This window comes from Schistocerca piceifrons, chromosome X (assembly GCF_021461385.2).
Source record: "Schistocerca piceifrons isolate TAMUIC-IGC-003096 chromosome X, iqSchPice1.1, whole genome shotgun sequence".
In the NCBI taxonomy this organism is placed as follows: domain Eukaryota; kingdom Metazoa; phylum Arthropoda; class Insecta; order Orthoptera; family Acrididae; genus Schistocerca; species Schistocerca piceifrons.
The window spans coordinates 863767661-863792634 of NC_060149.1; the positions used below are offsets into that span (position 1 = coordinate 863767661).

The 24974-nt window shown below is 45.1% G+C and overlaps 1 protein-coding gene across 1 annotated transcript in view; it reads right to left on the reverse strand.

Moving 5' to 3' along the window:
• Positions 1-302: 302 nt before the first annotated feature.
• Positions 303-24974, reverse strand: part of LOC124721813 (argininosuccinate synthase) — a 161849-nt gene continuing 137177 nt past the window's right edge. The window contains exons 7-10 of the mRNA XM_047246933.1: positions 20438-20580; positions 4021-4159; positions 3774-3875; positions 303-637 (exon numbers count right to left, since the gene is read on the reverse strand). Coding sequence (XP_047102889.1) covers positions 477-637; positions 3774-3875; positions 4021-4159; positions 20438-20580 — 545 coding nt within the window. The 3' untranslated portion in view covers positions 303-476. The remainder of the gene's footprint in view (positions 638-3773; positions 3876-4020; positions 4160-20437; positions 20581-24974) is intronic.

The following is a 24974-nucleotide window of genomic DNA, read 5'->3' on the forward strand; positions in this document are numbered from 1 at the left end:
AATCCTAGTTCCTGTTGTGTGCCCGCACCACCATATAATCACGGCGTCCTAGCTGCGAGCTTGGACGCCATTTGCTTTTGTACTATATCAGCTCGACGTACGCTACGTTAGTAACAGAGCACACTGGTCGCCGTGGAGCCCAGTAAATTTGGTAACGGGAAGTAACGTGTGGTGTGTATGTGCCAACCGCTCTTTGGAATGATACTTAGCAGAAGCCGAAACGAGCCAGGGGTGTTGTCACACTGTATGAGCTTGCTGTCTGCTTGGAGCAGTGCCCGTTGTGAGAACTGACGAATTAAATGTTCGCTGTCGAAAATATTCTTTTATTTTGTACATGACACAGTGTAAACAGCTATGTAGAACAGTTTTGATTTGACAATGCACAAAAAACGAGATTCTTCGTAACAATTCTGAAATATCAACAAAGGCAAAGAGGACAACAGAAGGGCTAGAATTTGGCAACAGCGGAGAAGGGGCTACGGCTGGCTGTTAGCTGCCCTGCACGCCTCCTTGAGACGGAGGCCGTGTATGTTGATGAAGCCGTCGGCGTGCGACGGGTCGAAACCTCCGTGCTCGTCCATCGACGCCAGCCGCTGGTTGTACAGCCCCACCGGAGACCAGCGCGCCACCACCGACACTGCAACATTTCAGTATCTGCAACACATCTGCGCTTCTAGAAGTCTACTACATCTATACAAAATGTTCACGGTCGATCGATGGACAAAGACGGTGGCTTGCGGCATGGCAACAGATGATGCCATCTTTAACTTTGGCTACAACGATGGTTTCGTATACACAGGATGGTCCATTGATCGTGACCGGGCCAAATATCTCACGAAATAAACGTATTCCAGTCAACATTGTCGAAAGCTTTCTCTAAGTCTACAAATGCTAGAAACGTAGGTTTGCCTTTTCTTAATCTAGCTTCTAAGATAAGTCGTAGGGTCAGTATTGCCTCACGTGTTCCAATATTTCTACGGAATCCAAACTGATCTTCCCCGAGGTCGGCTTCTACCGGTTTTTCCATTCGTCTGTAAAGAATTCGCATTAGTATTTTGCAGCTGTGACTTATTAAACTGATAGTTCGATAATTTTCACATCTGTCAACACCTGCTTTCTTTGGGATTGGAGTTATTGTATTCTTCTTGAAGTCGGACGGTATTTTGCCTGTCTCATAGATCTTGCTCACCAGATGGTAGAGTTTTGTCAGGACTGGCTCTTCCAAAGCTGTCAGTAGTTCTAATGAAATGTTGTCTACTCCTGGGACTTTGTTTCGACTTAGATCTTTCAGTGCTCTGTCAGACTCTTCACGCAGTATCATATCTCCCATTTCATTTTCATCTAAATCCTCTTCCCTTTCTATAACATTGCCCTCAAGTACATAGCCCTTGTATGGTCCCTCTATATACTCCTTCCACCTTTCTGCTTTCCCTTCTTTGCTTAGAACTGGGTTTCCATCTGAGCTCTTGATATTCATGGAAGTGGTTCTCTTTTCTCCAAAGGTCTCTTTAATTTTTCTGTAGGCAGTATCTATCTTACCCCTCGAGAGATAAGCCTCTACATCCTTACATTTGTCCTCTAGCCATCCATGCTTAGCCATTTTGCACTTCCTGTCGATCTCATTTTTGAGACGTTTGTATTCCTTTTTGCCTGCTTCATTTACTGCATTTTTATATTTTCTCCTTTCATCAATTAAATTCAATATTTCTTCTGTTACCCAAGGATTTCTACTAGCTCTCGTCTTTTTACCTACTTGGTCCTCTGCTGGCTTCACTACTTCATCCCTCAAAGCTACCCATTCTTCTTCTACCGTATTTCTTTCCCCCATTTGTGACAATTGTTCCCTTATGCTCTCCCTGAAACTCCATACAACCTCTGGTTCTTTCAGTTTATCCAGGTCCCATCTTCTGAAATTCCCACCTTTTTGCAGTTTCTTCGGTTTTAATCTACAGTTCATAACCAATAGATTGTGGTCAGAGTTCACATCTGCCCCTGGAAATGTCTTACAATTTAAAACCTAGTTCCTAAATCTCTGTCTTACCATTATATAATCTATCTGAAACCTTTTAGTATCTCCAGGATTCTTCCATGTATACAACCTTCTTTTATGATTCTTGAACCAAGTGTTAGCTATGATTAAGTTGTGCTCTGTGCAAAATTCTACCAGGCGGCTTCCTCTTTCATTTCTTCCCCCCCAATCCAAATTCACCTACTATGTTTCCTTCTCTCCCTTTTCCTACTGCCGAATTCCAGTCACTCATAACTATTAAATTTTCGTCTCCCTTCACTATCTGAATAATTTCTTTTATTTCATCATACATTTCTTCAATTTCTTCGTCATCTGCAGAGCTAGTTGGCATATAAACTTGTACTACTGTAGTGGGCGTGGGCTTTGTGTCTATCTTGGCGTCCGCTGCTCGTGGTCGTGCGGTAGCGTTCTCGCTTCCTGCCTCGTGATGACTGGGTGTTGTGTGCTGTCCTTAGGTTAGTTAGGTTTAAGTAATTCTAAGTCTTAGGGGACTGATGACCATAGATGTTAAGTCCCGTAGAGCCATTTGAATCTATCTTGGCCACAATAATGCGTTCACTATGCTGTTTGTAGTAGCTTACCTGCACTGCTATTTTTTGTTCATTATTAAACCTACTCTTGCATTACCCCTATTTGATTTTGTATTTATAACCCTGAATTCGCTTGACTAAAAGTCTTGTTCCTCCTGCCACCGAACTTCACTAATTCCCACTATATCTAACTTTAACCTATCCATTTCCCTTTTTAAATTTTCTAATCTACCTGCCCGATTATGGGATCTGACATTCCACGCTCCGATCCGTAGAACGCCAGTTTTCTTTCTCCTGATAACGACATCCTCTTGAGTAGTCCCCGCCCGGAGATCCGAATGGGGGACTATTTTACCTCCGGAATATTTTACCCAAGAGGACGCCATCATCATTAAACCATACAGTAAAGCTGCATGCCCTCGGGAGAAATTACGGCTGTAGTTTCCCCTTGCTTTCAGCCGTTCGCAGTACCAGCACAGCAAGGCCGCTACTAGCGCCTAGCGCCTGCGAATTTTCGTTTATGTCGCGCAACTGGATCTCGGTGCTGCAATTTTTTTTTCGCCAGTGTATGTACAGTAAGTCCTAGGTGGGACTGACCGTTGCTAACGAACGTCACAGAACGCGCTGAGAATAGTCACACATATACAGTAAGTTTTGGATTGAGGACTTTGCTGGAGATTTTGCCAAAACACTTCCAGTTTTAAGCTCTTGCTCAGACAGTTCCGCATATGTTTTCCACTGTGCTTCACTTAACAGTCGACAATCAACACGCGCTGTTTTCTCGTAAGCACCATTCCGTGTTGCACTCAACTGATCATTAATCACGTCTACTCCTCTCATTCATTCAGACGTAACGGCACAGCGAAGTACTCGGGGCAGAGCGCGTGGGAGCTGTGAATGGGCACACATTTGACAGCAACTGGTGCATCGAAATCATGCTTCCCAGTATTTTCTGCGACGGGCTGTTCTCCTGTCCATTAACAAGGTAAAATTCCGTGTCAGTCTTATAATATTTTCCGAGCCAATTTTATTTTGTCCACGCTGTATACATTTCTGTGGCAATGTGGTTTAGTTTATCCTCTTGTAATCAAGAAACTATCTGGTCCAATGTGCAGAACTGACGATACAATGTGTAGTACGCTTGAAATGGAGTAGTTAGTTTCAGCTTTCCTCAGCTGTGCGAGATGTAAAAATGTGTCCTTATTTGTGCATACCTGAACCCTTGAAGAGCTCCACCTGCACCCATCCTGTGACATTTCTCTGCGATGCAGTTATGCACTCGCGAACAAAGTTACATTCCGGGCTGAACCAGAAACCTGAAACGACGAAAATCAAGCAATCAGTTTAAGTCCCCATCTGTATATGGCAATACATCATAAAATAAGACGGGTTATCTTTAGATTTGTAATTCAGGTAACCTAAAAAGCTACAGTTAAATCAAGCAAAGAGTTTGTTTCTTACCGTTGTAAACATAATCTGACATCTTGTCTTTGAGAAAAGTTTTAACTCTAAGGACCTCGCGATCCATGCAGAAAGTCTCCAGGTCCAGATGGGCGTCATGCAGAATTTTACCAGCGGGCGTCTCGTATACACCGCGTGACTGGAGACAAAAAATATTGCGTCGTTACACATCACTGTACTAGAATTTTGAGAGCAGTTTTAGGCAGGAATAGAAATGTATTAAAAAGCACAGGCGCAGCGACATGTAGTAAACAGACGTTCCACAAACCATGCGAGAAAGACTGGCAGGTTTCTGCAAGAACAATTTTTCTTATGTGATATAGATACTCAGAGGTTTGCGTCCACATCAGTTCATCCCAGGATTAACTCTAAAAATGCAAAGTTTCTTTCTGTATGAAGGTGGTATCTCCTGCAATCAGTCTGACATCGCCAGGACAGTTCCTTCGAAAACTTCACTGCAGATATTCTGCTTCATCCTCAGCCTATTCGAAAAAAGTAAGGAAGATTAGGATTTAACATCCCACAGATCACGCAGTCTAAGAGTGGAATACACGCTTAGACTACACAAGGGTTCAAAATGGCTCTGAGCACTATGCGACTTAACTTCTGAGGTCATCAGTCGCCTAGAACTTAGAACTAATTAAACCTAACTAACCTAAGGACATCACACACATCCATGCCCGAGGCAGGATTCGAACCTGCGACCGTAGCGGACGCTCGGTTCCAGACTGTAGCGCCCAGAACCGCACGGCCACTCTGGCCGGCTACACAAGGGTGAAGAGGAAATTGGCCATTACTGTTTTAAAGAAACCAAGCCGAAATTCACTTCTAACTATTTAGGGAAACCATTCTATACCTAAATTTGGATTGCCCGACGTGTATTAATGGACTGTTCTTCCTGAGTGCGAGTCCAGTGCCTTAGCCACTGCATCACCCCACTCACAAGTCCAACCCGAGCTTGTTCTTCGTCTCTGATGCCCTAGTCGTTGGGAAGACATTGAAGTCTAATCTTCCTTCCATTTTTAGCAGTTAATTACGTTAACTAAAATGAGAGTACTGAAAGAATTTCAGGAAGGCCACCTGCTAGCCGTAACTAACAGAATACGTCGATCATTCAACGACAAGGGCAGTGTGAATGGCCACAAATATGTTTGAGTTGTAAAAAGTGTATCAAATTCTTTACTGACGGACCTCTGAGGAAAGACGGTCGTTCATTTCCTGAGAACATGCTTAAAAAGCTTAAAGAAGCATCTTTCAGTTAAGAAACTACAAATATTTCCCAGCTCGAAAAATACGTATCATCTAGAGGTCGGGCAGAGAGACTCAGTTAACTAACTGCTCGCACAGAGAAGCACTTACATTTCCCACACTATATTCTGTGAATGGAACGGGATAAAACCTTAATATATGAAACAATAAAACGCTCCCTCCGTCACACCCTTAACAGTCTTTACAGAGAAAAGATTTTGATCTAAAACACAAAAAAAGTTGTCGCATCCATCACATGCTTCATTTTTAAACACCCTGCACACTCAGATGCATGATTTGGGTTGGTTGGGTTGTTTGGGGCAGGAGACCAAACAGCGAGATCATCGGTCTCATCGGATTAGGGAAGGACGGAGAAGGAAGTCGGCCGTGCCCTATCAAAGGAACCATCCCGGCATTTGCCTGGAGCGATTTAGGGAAAGCACGGAAAACCTAAATCAGGATGGCCGGACGCGGGATTGAACCGTGGTCCTCCCGAATGCGAGTCCAGGGTGTGCATTATTTGATGAAAGTGTTTATGTTCAAAAACTATGCACAACACATATAAAGACTTTGCCTGAAGATGACAAGTAGGAAACTCGTCGAAATGTTGCGACAATACGACGGTACAACCCGACTGGCAACCCGAGAAGATCACAGGAGATATTAGACAGCCATTAACAGCAGCAACAGAAACAACAAACAAGATGCGAAACTTAAGTGAAAACACATGGAAAACATTATGCAGAGAAAAATTGTAAGGAAAAACGAGGGCTATACCAGCTTTATAACGGTTTTTTGAAACCTTAATTGAAACCGTAATTGAACGGAACCGTAATTTACAAGAATTTCGTATTCTTTTCTTGTTTTGTTGCTGTTGTTGATCCAAATCGACCAAGGTGCGTATTTATTGCCATATATCTTTCTTCACCAGAAGTCATTAACAGAAACCCTACGAGCTAATTTTCTCTGAGACCACTGGACCCAGGATTAGAACTTGACACCTCCCGAAATCAAATCCGTGACTTTCATTTCTAAATTCATCTCAGCAGTGCCACAGTCTCATAACTGACGATTAATATGGCTATATTATTAGCTGACAAACTACATACGTTTTGTTTTTCAGATTCACAACTGCAACCCATTTGAACTTACTGTTGTTCTGGACAGTTACTCAAGCGACGGTGACATTGTGATCAGTATCGAAACACAGGAAAAGCGCATTTACTTGCTGTAACACTTAATGACCGGACAGCAGCACACCAATTGTCGGTGGATTTTACGGCTTTGTAAGTTTCCGTAATAATGCTTTTGTGTTTCTATGAAATTTTACCCATCTAATTGATGAAGTGAATCTGATTCCGTTTTTAGAACGATATCGAACGAAATGTGAGACCAAAGACATACGCGCGAATGACCGACGATCGACCGTTGGTGGATCTGCATAACGATGTACTGCTTGCTCCAAGTACCAGTCCCTTCTGCACGCATAAGACGGGCCGCATCTTGCATGCTAAACAACGGGTTCCTTACTGTGAGTCCTGCCTTCCCAGCACAACTAGCCAGTCACCTGGTGCACAAGTCTGAACACAGCTGCAAATAAGCAGGCACACAGATGGAAACAAAAATGAAACCGTCTTGATGGAATCACCAGAAAAACAGAACTATAACACATCGGAATACTCTGAGGTGACAAAAGTCGTGGGATACCTCCTAATATCGTGTCGGACCTTCTTTCTCCCGGGACAGTACAGCAACTCGACGTGGCATTGACTTAACAAGTCGTTGAAAGTCCCCAGCAGAAATATCGAGCCATGCTACCGCTACAGTCGTCCACAGTTGCGAAAGTGTTGCCGGTGCAGGATTTTGTGTACGAACTTACCTCTCTATTATGTCCCATAAATGTTCGATGGGATTCATGCTGGGCGATCTGGGTGGCCAAATAATTCCCTCGAATTTTCCAGATTGTTCCTCAAACTAATCGTGAACAACTGTAGCCCTATGACATGGCGCATTGTCATTCATAAAAATTCTGTCGATGTTTGAGACGATAAAGTCCACGCATGACTGCAAATGGTTTTCAAGTAGCAAAAAAAAAAAAAAAAAAAAAAAAAAAATGGTTCAAATGGCCCTGAGCACTATGCGACATAACTTCTGAGGTCATCAGTCGCCTAGAACTTAGAACTAATTAAACCTAACTAACCTAAGTACATCACACCCATCCATGCCCGAGGCAGGATTCGAACCTGCGGCCGTAGCGGTCACGCGGTTCCAGACTGAAGCGCCTAGAACCGCACGGCCACACCGGCCGGCTTTTCAAGTAGCAGAACATAACCATTTCTAGTCAATGATCGGTTCAGATGGACCAGAGGACCCAGTCTATTCCGTGTAAACACAGCCCACACTATTGTGGAGCCACCAGCTTGCAAAAAACTGTTCAAATGTGTGTGAATTCCTAAGGGACCAAACTGCTGAGGTCATCTGTCCCCAGGCTTACACACTACTTAATTAACTTAAACTAACTTATGCTAAGAACAACACACACACACACACACACACACACACACACACAGGCATGCCCGGGGGAGGACTCGAACCTCCGGGGGGGAGGAGCCTCGCAATCAGTGACATGGCGCCCAAGACCGCGCGGTCAACTTGCACAGTGCCTTGTTGACAACTTGGGTCCATGGCTTTGTGGGGTCTGCACAACCTCGGATCCTACCATCAGCTCTTACCAACTGAAATCAAGACTCATCTGACCGGGCCACAGTTTTCCAGTCGTCCAGGGCCCAAACGATATGGTCACGACCCCGGAAGAAGCGCTGCATGCGATGTCGTGCAGTTAACAAAGGCATTCGCTTCGGTCATCAGCTAACATAGCCCATTAAGACCAGATTTCACCACACTGTCCTAACGGATATTTTCGTCATATATCCCAGATTGAATTATGCAGTTATCTCACGCAGTGTTGCTTGTCTGTTAGCACTTACAACTCTACGTATAGGCCGCTGCTCTCTGTTGTTAAGCGAAGTCTGTTGGCCACTGCGCTGTCCATCGTGATGTAATGCCTAAAATTTGGTATTCTCGGCACACTCTTGACACTGTGGATCTCGGAATATTGAAGTCCCTAACGATTTCCGAAATTAAATGTCCCATGCGTCTAACTACAGCTCTAGCCCGCCCAGTTAGCCGTGCGGTCTAACACACTTCTTTCCGGGCGGGAAGGCGTGCCGGTATCAGGCACGAATCCGCCCGGCGGATTAGTGTCCAGGTCTTGTGTGCCGGCCAGTCTGTGGATGGTTTAAAAGGCGGTTCTCCATCTGCCTCGGCGAATGCGGGCTGGTTCCCCTTATTCCGCCTCAGTTACACAATGTCGGCGATTGCTGCGCAAACACTTCCCCTCCACGTACGCGTACACCATAATTACTCTACCACGCAAACATTGGGGTTACACTCGTCTGGTGTTAGACGTTCCCAGGGGCGTAGAGGGGGGGGGGGGGGTCCACTGGGCACTGGGGGCCGAACCGCACAATAACCCTGGGCTCGATGTGGGGCGGCGGTGGAGTGAGTGTTGTGGGGTTGTGTACCACTGCGGTATACGACGAGGACGAAGCCTCTCCGTCGTTTATAGGTCCCCATTCCCATACAATACAATGCAATACAACTACAACTCTCATTCCGCGTTCAGAGTCTGTTAATTCGCGTCGTCCGGCCATAATCACGTCACATCGGAAACCTTTCCTTATGAATCACCTGAGTACAAGTGACAGCTCCACCAGTACACTGTCCTTCTATACCTCGTGTATGAGATACTCCCGCCATCTGTATGTGTGTCCCATGACTTTCGCACCTCGGTGTGATGCTGCAGTACTGCGACTGGGTTGCCGTCTGTACAGCAACAGCGCTGCACAGCGTCGTTGTGTGGCTCTTCAGCTGCATTCAGCGACCCCATACAGGAGGGCTACTCGTCATCACTAAATCCATCTTTACTGCTATGTATCACTGTTAACGTAGAATATGATTGTCGAAAAAACAAGCCCAAGACATAGCCGAGCAGTGCTGAATTCAAGTTTGAGGGCATAGACTAAATTGGACATTACTGTTGTCAACAACAATTACCATGAGTGAATGGAACAAATTTGATTCCAGACAAGACAGAGAGCACATTTCGTCGACATTTGCACCTTTATGCACTGTTTTGAGTGCGATACAGATACAAAGCTAATTAAGCAAGCTACCAAACGAAATGCAATAATTCTGTAGCGTACCACTGGAGAGAGTGTGTCCTTTCTTTCTTTCGCTTACGCCATAGTCCCGCAGCGATCACAGGGTCGACGCGGTTAGAACGGATTTGGCAAGGTTAGTTTTAGGGGTGGCCGGATGCCCTTCCTGCCGCCACCCCGTACCCCCAGGAATGGAATAAGTGTATCCCAGCTGTCTGCATCTAGTGTAAAACGTGGAATAGTGCGAACGTGTTTCAAATGTCTGCGACGCGTGTAACTGAGGCGGAACGTGGGGCCCAGCCCGGTATTCACCTAGAGGGATGTGGGAAACCGCCTAAAAACGACATCCAGACTGGCCGGCACACCGGCCCTCGTCCTTAATCCGCCGGGCGGATTCTATCCGGGGACGGCGCGCCTACCCGAGTCCAGGAAGCAGCGCGTTAGCGATCTCGGCTACCCTGGCGGGTCTACTGGAGAGAGTGTGTCCATTACACCAAAATACTCAGAAGGCATCCCTGAACACCCTCTGTAAGTTTGTCGGTGGAGTTCTAATCCACCTTGCATATGAATGAGCTAGCGAATGACGTCTGCAGTTCCATGAGGCTTTTCATGAATGATGCTGTTGTATACAAAGAAGTCGCAACGCTTGGAAATTGTGGTGAAATGAGGGAAGACCTGTGGAGTATCACCACATAGTGCAAGGAGTGGCAGCTGACACTCAACATAAACAACTATAACACTTTGCGCATAAATAGCCACAAATACCTGTTATTGTACTCGACCGAGAATAGTCGCGGGCAGTGGTCACATCCATAAAGTATCTAGTAGTATGCGTACGGAGCTATTTGAAGCGGGACGACCACATAGAACTAATTGCGTGTAAGGCAGATGCCAAAATGAGATTCATTGGGACTCCTCGAGAAGTGTAGTCGACCCACAAAGGAGGTAGCTTCCAAAACGCTCGTACGGGTTGTAACTGAATATTGCTTGTCAGTCTGGGATCCGTGCCATTAGAATCGATCGCGGAAATAAAAAAGGTCCAAAGAAGATGGTTCAAATGGCTCTGAGCACTATGGGACTTAACATCTGAGGTCATCAGTCCCCTAGAACTTAGAACTACTTAAACCTAACTAACCTAAGGACACTTCTTTTTCACTTGCTGCTTATATTTTATGACCCACCGTCTAATTTCTTATGGTGGGTCGTATATTGCCACTTAGCCGCTGTGACTGGGTCCGGGGTCCGCAGTGACTGAAAGTAACACCACACCGGCTCCCGTCCCCACTCACACCGTTGCCCGTGTCCCGCCACGTGGAGGCGGGCTCTGTTTAGATCCATTTGATATCTTTTTTTGTGCAGCATTAGAAAAACTTCTAACTAATACAAAATCAAGTAAGATATTAATAAACAAAACGAAATTAAATATTTAGAAAGAAGGAAGGAAGAGAACTGAATGGAGAAGTTATAGGTATAATATTGCCCGTCACCTGGTTGTGGGCGGCGGCCCGGGTCTTGGAATGACCCTCAAGACGCTGGCCGTCGCTCACCATGCCTTTAACATCTACCATCCTAAAAACTACCTTAACTAGAAGAGATTAGGGTACGTTAAAGCTAGAAACTAAGACTAAGACCTCCATGTCCAGCCTGCTAAACTATTTACGATATACAATAGAGAGGTAACTGATTTTGTGCTTGGCTCAAAGTTGCTAATGAAAGGGTACTCGTGGTAAAAGTAATAAGGTAATGACGCTAACGGTTTGTGTTGAGCCTACAAGGCTCCTAGTAGAGTACATCAGGCGCAAGCACCTCCCGGCCCCGCCGACAACACGACCTGAAAGGTGGTTTTCCCCGATCTACCATAGGTATCCGTCGGGTTGGGCTCAAAAGAGAGGAACCACAATTAAGATCCTTCCATACAGGACGTTCGCCGCCTCTTACCAGGGGGGCGTAGATCCCTTGAAGAGGTGCCCAACTTTAAGCTTCAGATGAGAAGTTCTTAGTATAGTGGAAGTTGAGGTATAGGCTGTGTAGGTTGGTTGTACAAACAGTTCACACTGAGCCAATGAGACTTACAATGATACGTGGTGTGGCAGTTGGCACCTTCCGGCCCCGCCAGCAACACAGCCTGAGCGGTGGTTTTCCCCGATCTACCATAGGTATCCGTCGGGTTGGGCTCAAAAGAGAGGGAACACAATTAAGATCCTTCCATACAGACTGTGCGCTGCCTCTTAAAGGAAGGCGTAGGTCCCTTGAAGAGGTACTTAGCTTTAAGCTCTTATTGGACATGGAGATGCTGTTAACTATTTATATATAAGGTGCAATCTGTTTTCAGGATTGTATGTGACTTGTGCACCTCTTGTCGGTTGTTCCACTCTGTTCTTTGAATTTGACTTGGTTGACACTATGGATCATCCGCGCTGGACGCTTCAATATCTGTGTTGGTGCCCTGGTCTGTATCCGTTTCTTCTTCATCACTCGTGGTGCTAATCATATCTGTGTCCCCCTGGGCATCGTGACGTCTGTTTGGACCGACTTGCCTTCGGTAGGGTCTGTTGCGCAAGTATTCTATTTGTTGGATCTTCGAGATTTCGTCCATTAGTTTGTTGAGTTCAGTCCACCTTTCCGGGTCGCGTATTATGGCATGTAGTTCGTTCTGTGTGTTCAGGCGATTTATGTGTACTGTGTGTCTTATGTTCGTGCGTTGTCCGCAGAAGAAGACAGTATGTTCAGGGGAACCTTCTTCTCCGCATGTGCATCTATTAGTCTGCTGCAGACTCACGCGGTACAGGTGCGTGGGATAAGGGCCATGTCCTGTGATGAAATGTACCATACCGCGGCTGGGATCAATATGTTTTAGTTTTAGTCTTTCCCGGATGTCAGGGAAGAAGTTGTATACACGGCGGCCCTTATCGCTGTTGGCCCACTCGCTCTGCCAGGTATCCACTCGCCATGCTCTGAGTTGGCGTGTTGTCTCAATCGGTACACCAGTGATCTGCCGAACCTGGTCTATTCTCCCCATCCTAAGCCAGTACATTGCTGCGCGGTACCTGATGGTGATATCTATGGGGAAAATTCCCATGACGACACATAGTGCGTCATTTGATGTTGTGTTGAATGCTCCTGTTAGTCGAAGTAGAACACTTCTTTGGCCTCGACGTACAATGGTTCTGTTGGTTGAGAGATTTAACCTGTGGGCCCACGTACTGGCAGCAAAGCATAGTACTGACTCGAAGAGAGCGCAATGGTATGTTCGTGTCACTGACAGGGGTAGTCTGAATTGTTCCGAATTTAGCCTAGCCAGTTTGTGTAGTATCTTTTCTGCTTTGTTTGTGCATATTCACATGTGTTCGTGGAAGTTCACTCGTTCATCAATGTATACTCCTAGATAGCGTGTGACTGCTAGTCTTTTTATGTTTGTGTCCCCGATTTTGACTATTGGGTTCCTGAGCAGGATACCCTTTAGCAATGTATAAGTTGTTTTGTTTCCTGCTATCTTTAATTTATTATCTGTGCACCATTGGGTTATTGTCCTAAGTGTTCCATTGGCTCTTTCTTCTAGCTGGGCACGGTTATTTGCTGAAACTACGACGAGTAGATCATCAGCATAAGCGACAGCTCCATCTGTCAAGATGTGCTCCTCTAGTAACTGTAGGAGCGGTTCTATAACTATGTCCCAGAAGATGGGGCCGCAGATCGACCCTTGTGGACAGCCTTTTGTAATTCGTTTAATCACTTTCTGGTTGTCCACTTGCCAAACGACCGTTCTGTCTCTGCAGTAGTCCATGAAACTATTATACAGAGACTCCGGTACCTGCAGGTGTCTGAGCCTCTTGAACAAGGCCGGCCACCAGAGGTTGTCGAAGGCACCTGAGATGTCTATCATAATTGCAAGTGTGTATTTGGAGGGTGTGTCGCGTACTATTTGGAGTGCTCTGTTAATTGCGTCGTCTATAGATTTCCCTTCCCTGAAGCCGTATTGGTGTGGTGTCAGTCCCCGTAGGGTTCGGTGTGCTTGTAGTCTTTTGCAGAGTAGTTTTTCTTGTACTTTACCGAGTGTATTGATAAGGCAAATTGGTCTGTATGACTTGGGGTCTGATGGGTCTTTGTCTGGAGCCTTTTTGATGATAACCGCCTTCGAGGTCTTCCACACTGCAGGCACACGGCGAGGCCTTAATGCATCGTTTAACAACGTTGTGAGAAACGGGGTGATCTGCGGTGCAATTTGTTTAAGTACCTCAGAGTGGATACCATCCAGTCCAGGCGCCTTTTTGTTTTTGAGTTCTGAGATCGCTGTCGCCACTTCTTCCTGCGCAAATGGACAGGTGACAGTTGGTGTGGTGTATACTGTGTCTACTTCGCGTCTCAGTGCTGCATGTTGTGGTGTGTCTGTGTCTGCGATGTCGTCGGGCAGGAGTTTGCTCAGCAGGAACTCCGCTGTGCGTCTCCAGCCCTTAGTCATCTCACCATCCTCCTGTCGCAGCGTTCCCAGAACCAGTGGGCTCTTAATTTTCTCTGTCACGATTTTGTATGGTTCCCGCCAAATGTTTAGTTGTGTTTGTGCTGCTACATGGCTGTTCCAATGGTCTTTCCTGGTCTTATTCAGCTCAAGTTTATATTTATCCTTGGCAAGCCGGTAGTCGTGTAGTCGTAATTGTCTTTCTCTATCTGAAATTGTTCGTTGGTAAAGTTTACGTTTACGGTTTGAGTCTTGTTTGAGTCGTGTCAATTGTGTAGTCCAGGGAATATTTTGGTGTTTTGTCATTCTTTTTGTGGGTATGCAGGTGTTCTGTGTGTGTGTGATGATATCTGTCAGCATGTGTGCTCTGTAATCAACACTGCCGGTGATGTCTTGCGGTATGTGCTCATGTAATTTTTGTCTGACCCTGTCCCAATCTGTTTTGTCAAATAATAGTCTTTTTGGTAGTGTTTCTGTGTTGACGTTCGGTGTGCCACTTAAGGTTAGTGTGATGATGTTGTGGTCGCTAGCAGTGATCTGGTCATGTACGGTCCAGTCTCGTACGTGGTTGATGGCGGCATTATTAACGAGGGTGATGTCTATGTTGGATGAATGACCGTTGTGTCCGATGTGAGTCGGGTGATGTCCTTCCTTGTTGAGTACGTGTAGTCTGTTTTCTTAGATGATGTAATTTATTCTTCTACCTCTGTCGTCAGTTCTGTCTGAATGCCACAGGGTTTATCTGGCATTTATGTCTGCACAGATGAGAAGTTTTTTGTTGCCAGCGTATTGCGCAACATCTCTGATAAGGTCTGCGTATGGTTTGATGCAATGACAGAATTGGGCGTACAGCGACGCGATGATCCAAGTATCCCCCTTGTGTGTGACTTCAACTGTAACTAGGTGCTCGGCACAGAGTTCTGTAATTTTGACTGGATGTATTTCTTTGTTTAGGATTATGACAGATGCCATGCAGCCTGTCCCCTCCGCAACTGTCACCGCACTTGGAGGAAAGTTGGGGATACGCCCTTGTCTAGTGTAGGGCTCCTGTATGCACAGAATGTCACTTTTTAGTTCACGTAGGACCCGTGGGAGCTCCGAATTTACAAGTATACTCCGCATAGCATTAAGGACAACACACACATCCGTGCCCGAGGCAGGAATCGAACCTGCGACCGTAGCGGTCGCACGGTTCCCGACTGAAGCGCCTAGATTGCCGGCCGCGGTGGCTGTGCGGTTCTAGGCGCTGTAGTCCGGAACCGCGGGACTGCTACGGTCGCAGGTTCGAATCCTGCCTCGGGCACGGATGTGTGTGATGTCCTTAGGTTAGTTAGGTATAAGTAGTTCTGAGTTCTAGGGGACTGATGACCTAAGATGTTAAGTCCCATAGTGCTCAGAACCATTTGAACCATTTTTTTGAAGCTCCTAGAACCGCTCGGCCACCCAGGCCGGCGGTCCAAAGAAGAGCCACCCGTTTCGTTACAGGTTCATTTAATAAGCTCGAAAGTGCACGGAGCCGATTAGCCAACTCCAGTCGCAGACTCTGCAAGAGATGCGTTCTGCGTCACGACGTAGTTTACTGTCAAAATTCCGGGAGTTCCGTTCATGGAAGAGTCAAGCAATATATCGTATTCTTATGTATGTCTCGCGAAATACCATAAACGCAAAATCAAAGAGATTCGAGCTCCGAAGGAGGGTTAGCAGCAATCCTTCTTCTCGCGAATCATTCGCGACTGAAACAGGAAAGAGGGAAGCGACAATGGTACACGAAGCACCCTCCGCCAAACACCATAAGGTAGCTTGCGGAGTATTGATGCAGATATAGGTGCAGGGCGTTGCTTTTGGAACTGCTTTGTTCTAGCCCTAGAATTCAGTAGTAGTGACTGAGGAAGGACACTAATGGGGCCTTTCCGAAGCATCCTTAGCCAATTTACTTTTAATAGGTGATACGTCAGGCCAGATTAGAAGCTGCTGTGCTGTCCGTTTAATAATGTATTAATTATGCTCTGTATAAAGCACAAATAACCTGTAACAAATGTAATATAAGAGTAATACAATACACATCTGGCACAAAAATTTATCAAATTAGTATTAAAGATGTATTTTGTACGTTACCTCGAATATGACAGGCTCGATGATTTGCCGAGTCCTGACACCCGAGATAGCTAGGTGGTAGGATCTCTAATACAAGTCTACTTACTTTCCTATTTTCTTTTATTTCTTCTTCTGAAATGCAAGATTCTCGCTATTTTAGTTGGTTCAAATGGCTCTGAGCACTAGAGTTTCCGATTCACATCGTGTGAAAATACCGTCCGAAATTTTTGAAGACACAGAGGCGGGCGGAAGTCTTCTGGCAGATGGCGATAATACTTTCTGCCTACTTGAGGTGTTCATCCAAAGTGACACCGAAGTTCTTCGCTGTTGCCTGATACAGTATTGGAATACTTTTGAACAGAAGAGGAGGCAATTGTTCGTGGACCTCTGAACTCACGAATTTCTGATAGGATGCAAGATAACTTATCACATTCTTGCATTTATTACGAAACGGATCCGTAAACTGCGAATATGTTTTCAGGAAATCTGTAGGGTATATTCTATTAGCGGCACATGACAATTTGGGCCAGATCAAGACTCGAACCCAGACTTGCCGCTTATCGCGAGTGGCCGTCTTAACCATTTCGGCTATCCGTGCACGTCTCCCGGACCGACCCAAACTTCCATTTGTCATGTTGTCCATATCCCCTATGCTCGCACTTCGTAATTCCTCACGGGGAGAGAAAAAATTTTATTATCCCCATTTTATCCCGTAGAGGCATGCATATCTACAATCTGCACAATATCTGTAACATACAGACACTGTATAAACACCGACATTGTGTGATTCATTGGTACATATGCCTCGACGGGCTAAAAGAACGATAATGAAAATTTGTCTCTCCCTGTGTGGAATTACGATGTGCGAGCATAGGGGATACGGACAACATGACATATGGAAGTTTGGGGCGGCCCGGGAGACGCGCACGGATAACCGAAATGGTTTTCTCTCGATCCACTGTGGCACCTATTTCTCCATTATTGTACCACGTCGCCAATTGTTTCATAGAACCAGCTACGCTCGGGCCGATCTTCCAGTCACCCGTCCTCCCCGTACAAAAGCTTATTATCGTTTGTTCATGCTGTCCAACCCTTGCGACGCCATGGTGCTACAGCACACTGACATTAACTGGCGAACGGTCTGGGGGTGTGTGCATGCACCCTTTTTACCGTCGTCTGTGTCTGCACTCTGGTATGTTTTAGTCTATGGCAAATTCCCGACTAATAGTCGACTTCATCGCATAGGACTGGCCACCTCCCCACTCTGCCCTGCCTGTCAGCTCGAAGACACCGACGAGCACCGTCTTACGCGCCCCCTCAAACGAAACGTATGGCTCCTCATCCAACGAATCGTGGCCCGCCAACGACGGTAACCCCAGATTTCTTGTTGTTGCCCCAGACATTTCACCACCCTCTTGCTAAGCACCATACACTCATCTGGTTTCGAGGACAGGCTTCAGAATACCTCTTTCAGAGTGGTCCGCATACAGTCCTTGACTTCTGGTACAAAGTTGTGACAGTGCATAGCACCCTCAACCGAAAACTATCTTACCCACCCTCAGAAAAAAAGGAAGGAAGAAGACAGAATATGTTATATTTTACAATGAAATGAACACCCTTAGCTGCTTACAGGCGTTGACATACGTCAACGGGGACAGATGAAAATGTGTGCCCCGACCAGGACTCGAACCCGGGATCTCCTGCTTATATTGCAGACGCTCTATCCATTTTTTTTTAATCTCATTTTGTTCAGTTTTGTTCGTTGCCTCTGCTCGGGGCGGACGTCGTAATTAAGTTCGTTGTGGATCGATTAACTCAGTTATTTTTATTACAGAGGGCAGCTAACCTTCTGACCGAACACGCTGAGCTACCGTGCCGGCAAATCCATCTGAGCCACCGAGGACACAGAGGATAGCGCGACTGCAGGGATTTATCTCTGGCACGCCTCCCACGAAACCCACATTCTCAACGTATTGTCCCGCACTACATTCGTAGTGCCCCCGCCCATTATACTCATTACTCGCGGCGCGTTGCCGATTCCCGTAAGAGTTTGGGCACTGTTTGTGCATTCGCACAGAAGAAGATGGTCAAGTGGCCGGTGAGCCTTAACTATATATACTAAGAACAGATACTATCTTAGTATATATATGTTATATTTTGTAGTATTTAATGTTTTTCTAATATTTTTTGTTTAACTAACAATCATTTCTATGTTTTTAAATGGTACCTTTAAGAACTGTTGCATTGTGTATATATATGTACTGTTAGTTTGTACAATAAAGATTATTGAAAATAAAGGAAGAAGACAGAATGCACCAAAAAAATAAACAAAAAAAGGAAGACGACAAAATTTTACAAAAAGTGGCAAGTGAACGAGACTCCCGTCCAGGCGACCCTTGTTCGAGACCCGTCTATGCTACTTTTGTTTCTTTTCGTTTTCAAATGCCTGTTTTAATTTATAATTCATCATGAAAATTCCGCAAGGAATTGAGCAAAAAGAATTACAGGCCTCTATAAATCAAAATCACAAATTGAATGTCACATTTTGTTTCAATATTTTGCGTTTTTTTTATTTTAACAGGAAAAAAAATGGTTAAGACGGCCGTTCGCGTTAGGCGGGAAGTCCGGATTCGAGTCCTAGTACGGCACAAATTTTCATGTGCCACTATTAAAACATACAACTGACGTGAAAAACGTATTCGTAATTTGCGAATCCTTTTGGTAATACTTACTACAGCTGTGAATCGTGAAACAGTGTCTGTTCCTTTCGGCATGCGTGCGTATCTGAAGGACATTATAATGTAACATGCAGACACTGTATGAACACAGACAAATCTTTCTTGGCATTTAGTTTATGTCCCAGGTTTTGCGCCAATGTTACCACTGAAGACAAATCATCATTCATCTAGACGACCACGGTATTATATCTTCAGGTCCACGACTCAAGTAAAGCTGAAAGTAGCCGGCATAAAAATGATACCACAGAAGCACAGAACCGACGAAATATCATCGACATACAAGAAAAACAAAATTGAGAGTAGGATTGACCAATGTGGCACTCCTGAGAGAACGTGCCACCTACTGATATACGGTAGGTGGTTGACTTGTTTGTATACAGACACAAGAATGTTTTCAAGGAGCTACAGCTTTGCCGTCTGTGGCTTTCGAGATATACTAATTGTTGGTAACATCCCGCTATTTCTAATAGACTGGCTCGTCAAATATCTGCGACAGGTATCACAAAGTATCAACTGTCATTAGCCTGGCACGACGTTCATGTCCCAGCATCATTTTCAAACCGTGGTCAAATTAATCTTCGCAATATGCTTAATGTTCGGTTGAAAATCCACGCTGGCCTAGGGTACTAGATAAACAACGACGTTGGCCTGCCAACGAATGGGGTGGGCTTTTCATGAATTGTATCACTGGTCCCCGCTTTAGTCATAGGACTCTAAGTAGCCTTAAGGATCTAGTATCCTCGTAGAAATCTCACAATCCATGTGGAATCTCACAAGACATAACGAAATCCCGTGGTACAAACATGACGATGTCCCGCTATTGCACAAAGATAATTACAACCCATCTTAAGAGAATATTTGGAGGCAGTTAGATGTTTCGGTACACGCAAAATTACCTGCATGCTCACCAGACTTAACGCTTCAGAACTTTTATCAATGGAGAAAATTAAATGAAGGAGACTATTTGGAAACAAAGTCTCTCGAAGATACGAAATATAGTAAAACACAGCTCTGTGCCGCGATAAGTCCAGATGATAGTCAACGTGCGGTATGTCTCTCCGGAATCGCTTTATACCATGGGTCAATACTCAAGTTCACATTTTGAGAACTTGATATGACAGTAATAATAATAATAAACACAGGAATAGTATCTGAGTTATGCGATGGCTTACATTTCGTGCAGTGGACATATCTTCTTCCCCTGGCAGTGGGACAGTGGTTGTTACGCTCTTATCTTGTACTGCTTGTTCAATTTCCACACAGGTTACGTCACTGAAGTCCTCTTTGAAGGATCTTTCCTTCGGTACAAAAATATATAGTTTCATTAAAGAACATTGTTGGTACCCTACCTCGTTAACGATGAGAAAAATGAATCACGTACGTCAGAAAACGCTCCACATTGCCCTCTATAATCTAGCACACGGCTGTATATAGTCGTTCTCGATACACTCTGAGTTTCCTGTCATAGCAGCCTCTCCCTCTATATAGGACTCTATTATGGAGTAAAAATCAATGCCGTGGAAGCCTTGCCGTTATTTCTATGCGTTAATTTTGTTCGACATTAAAACTATGCGATAAGCTTTTTGATTCCCTTAGAATATTCACAGAAACTTACTTTCAGATGTGAAATACCTATACAACTTGTTACAGTACTTATTTACCTTGAGTCCGAGGAATCTGTTTTCGACGATGTCTATTCTGCCAACACCGTAGAGACCACCGAGCTTGTTCAGCAGTTTGAATAATTTCAGTGGATTGGTTTCCTCTTCTCCTGTTGTTATGTTCTTCACCCCGACTGGAGTACCTGTTAAATGAGGACCAGAGAAATTTGTATAAATTGTTTATCAGACTAAAGTAATGCAGTGCCCCAGATGGCAATTCGAAAAGTCCCAGCAACAGCAGAGGTTTGAATCAGAGCATCCTCGGGATCCTTCTAAAACAAATTTTAAGAAATAGTTATTTTTAGACCCTTTAAATTAAATGTAAATTCTTTGCTCAACACTGGAAACAAAAGAACTAGAGATCCTTTTAGAAAAAAAATGAAATTCAAATTGCAGCAGTTTGAGAAATCAGATTCTCGTAAAAAATCTCTAATGGCAAAACCATCAATCACAAATACGAAGGGGATGCCATTACAGGGCACACATTTCAGTCGGCCTCAGAAAGACTATCTGTCTTATCAATTAAATGAAGAAACAATAATATTTTAGAAGAAATTGCCAGTATGCTTATGAAGTACTGCAGAATAAATAAATAAATCAACTTAACACCGAACGGGGTGGCGCAGTGGTTAGACACTGGACTCGCATTCGGGAGGACGACGGTTCAATCCCGCGTCCGGCCATCCTGATTTAGGTTTTCCGTGCTTTCCCTAAATCGCTCCAGGTCAATGCCGGGATGGTTCCTTTCAAAGGGCACGGCCGACTTCCTTCCCCGTCCTTCCCTAATCCGATGAGACCGATGACCTCGCTGTCTGGTCTCCTTCCCCAAGACAACCAACCAACCAACTTAACAGACATTAAAAACACACCGAAAGTTTTAAAAACAGAAAATGGCCAACAAAAGACAGACAAGAAATTTAATCATCATCGGGAGATAATCCAAGAAAATGGTTTAGAAAAACCGCTATCGCGGAATGGATACAGAAAATGAGAAGGCCATATGGTAGAACTAAAGACTATTATACTAAAAAAAATGCGTGCCTAATATTGAAAAAAAAGTATTACAATAAAGCAGTGAAGCCAGAATGTCTACATTCAAGTGAAAGGTTAGCATTACACTTTAATACCGATAAATTAGAAATACTAGAGAAGGGAATCATTAGGAAAATATTACGTCCACGAAAAACTATGGGAAGTTGGAAATGACGAGTAATGATGAAACTTATCGAAACATAGTTAACATATCAAAAGTAATGAGGAAAAGAAAAGTGGTGTTTTGTGGACCTTTATATCGAATGCAAGACAGTAGTTTAAAGAAAAAGGTCTTCAAATATTTGTGGAATAAAAAGTCAAGAACAAGTTGGATCCACGAAGCGAAAAACGATTTACAAAAAAATAACATAAAAGCTGATGAAACAACTGACAGAGAAGTGTTTAGGGAAAAATATTGAATATGGAAGGATTCCAAGGTGAAAGAGTGAAAACATTTGAGGTGATGTGGTCAAAAAAGAAAAAAAAAGAAATTGAAACTGGGGAGTGGTCCGTCTCAAAATAAATCGAATTACGGTAAAAAGTTTATCCATTGTAAAAAGTGTTTTAAAACGATCGGAAGGACGAAAATGGGTAGGTATGCCATATGAAATCGTAAGGAAGATTATCCAAGTCACGACATGATAAGGCAGTTTCAGAATTCGAGAATAAAGTAAATTAACAAGATGCTGCGTGCTTTACATATTACGTACTGATTTATAATTAAATAAAAAAAGTTATTTGTTTAATTCCCCACGATTTCGTCACAGAGGAACAGAGCACAGCCAGTTATTAAGAGACGTTGTATCTACTTGGTCTCCGAATAATCTGACGTCAGAGATATAGGACTAATTTTGCACGTGTATCACCCATTGTTTCATCATGGTGTCGGTGTTATGCCTTTCCTTTGACTTTTATGGAACACATCGTAGTTCGACTGACACACGTTAGATAGATGACACCTAGAGGTGGGGACAGTTTGTCACATATGTAGTATAGAAACTTACGGTAAACCTGTCGGATCATGAGGGCTTAATTACTTTCCGGTAGAGAAATCAAATGTATGTATCTCCCTTCTTGAGGCCGTTAACCCTATGTGCTCTACTCGCAGACTATTATTAACGCCAGCTGGACTAACAAGCTAAACTATATAATCCATCCCAAATACAAGAGACGAGGTGTGATTAATCGCATGATTGAGCAAGTCAAAACGGAAGCGATCCAAAAAATTGCCGTCCATTATCTTTATTATCAAACTGTAGTAGAAACTAAAAACATGTGCTGAGCTCAGATGTAGTAAGATATTTGGAACAGAAAGATCTCCTCCAGGCCAACCATCACTATTTCGAAAACTTCGGTCATATGAAACCAACCACGAGCTTTTCTTTAGTGTCATTCTGAAAGCCATGGGCCAAGGGAGCCAGGTAAATGCAGTATTTCTTGACTTCTGCAAAGCAATTCACTCAGTACGATACGACACATAAGCTTATTACCAAAAATGGGGTCGGTTGAGGTATTAAGCTAAATTTGTAAATACACTACTGGAAATGGAAAAAAGAACACACTGACACCGGTGTGTCAGACCCACCATACTTGCTCCGGACACTGCGAGAGGGCTGTACAAGCAATGATCACACGCACGGCACAGCGGACACACCAGGAACCGCGGTGTTGGCCGTCGAATGGCGCTAGCTGCGCAGCATTTGTGCACCGCCGCCGTCAGTGTCAGCCAGTTTGCCGTGGCATACGGAGCTCCATCGCAGTCTTTAACACTGGTAGCATGCCGCGACAGCGTGGACGTGAACCGTATGTGCAGTTGACGGACTTTGAGCGAGGGCGTATAGTGGGCATGCGGGAGGCCGGGTGGACGTACCGCCGAATTGCTCAACACGTGGGGCGTGAGGTCTCCACAGTACATCGATGTTGTCGCCAGTGGTCGGCGGAAGGTGCACGTGCCCGTCGACCTGGGACCGGACCGCAGCGACGCACGGATGCACGCCAAGACCGTAGGATCCTACGCAGTGCCGTAGGGGACCGCACCGCCACTTCCCAGCAAATTAGGGACACTGTTGCTCCTGGGGTATCGGCGAGGACCATTCGCAACCGTCTCCATGAAGCTGGACTACGGTCCCGCACACCGTTAGGCCGTCTTCCGCTCACGCCCCAACATCGTGCAGCCCGCCTCCAGTGGTGTCGCGACAGGCGTGAATGGAGGGACGAATGGAGACGTGTCGTCTTCAGCGATGAGAGTCGCTTCTGCCTTGGTGCCAATGATGGTCGTATGCGTGTTTGGCGCCGTGCAGGTGAGCGCCACAATCAGGACTGCATACGACCGAGGCACACAGGGCCAACACCCGGCATCATGGTGTGGGGAGCGATCTCCTACACTGGCCGTACACCACTGGTGATCGTCGAGGGGACACTGAATAGTGCACGGTACATCCAAACCGTCATCGAACCCATCGTTCTACCATTCCTAGACCGGCAAGGGAACTTGCTGTTCCAACAGGACAATGCACGTCCGCATGTATCCCGTGCCACCCAACGTGTTCTAGAAGGTGTAAGTCAACTACCCTGGCCAGCAAGATCTCCGGATCTGTCCCCCATTGAGCATGTTTGGGACTGGATGAAGCGTCGTCTCACGCGGTCTGCACGTCCAGCACGAACGCTGGTCCAACTGAGGCGCCAGGTGGAAATGGCATGGCAAGCTGTTCCACAGGACTACATCCAGCATCTCTACGATCGTCTCCATGGGAGAATAGCAGCCTGCATTGCTGCGAAAGGTGGATATACACTGTACTAGTGCCGACATTGTGCATGCTCTGTTGCCTGTGTCTATGTGCCTGTGGTTCTGTCAGTGTGATCATGTGATGTATCTGACCCCAGGAATGAGTCAATAAAGTTTCCCCTTCCTGGGACAATGAATTCACGGTGTTCTTATTTCAATTTCCAGGAGTGTACATTAGGACATCTCGGTAGAGAGGACGCAGCATGTTTTCTTGGACGGAGAATCGCCGTCAGATGTAGAACTATAGAACTAACTTTGGGGGGGGGGGGGGGGCAGTGTGTTAGAACCCTTGCTGTAAATTATGTACACTGACGGAATAAAATCGCGGCAACAAAATGTAATTAACGTAGAGTAATGAAATTTTGGGAATGCTTTTGTTTAGGTAACAAATTTAAGTGATTAACTTTGCAAGGGTTAACTTAAGCGTAGGTAAGTCATTACAAATGTGAAATGCTGGTACATTAATAACAGGTGTAACAGCCAGACTATAGAATGCAAGCATGCAAACGTGCAAGCATTGTGCTGAACAGGTGCCGGATGTCAGATTGTGGGATGGAGTCGGTCAATGCAAGGACGGTTAATGCAGTTTTTAGATGACGTCCGACGATGTCCCATATGTGCTGGATTGGAGACAGAGCTGATGATCGAGCAGGCCAAGGCAACATGTCGACACTCCGGAGAGCACGACAGGTTGCAACAACGGTGTGTGGAAGAGCATTG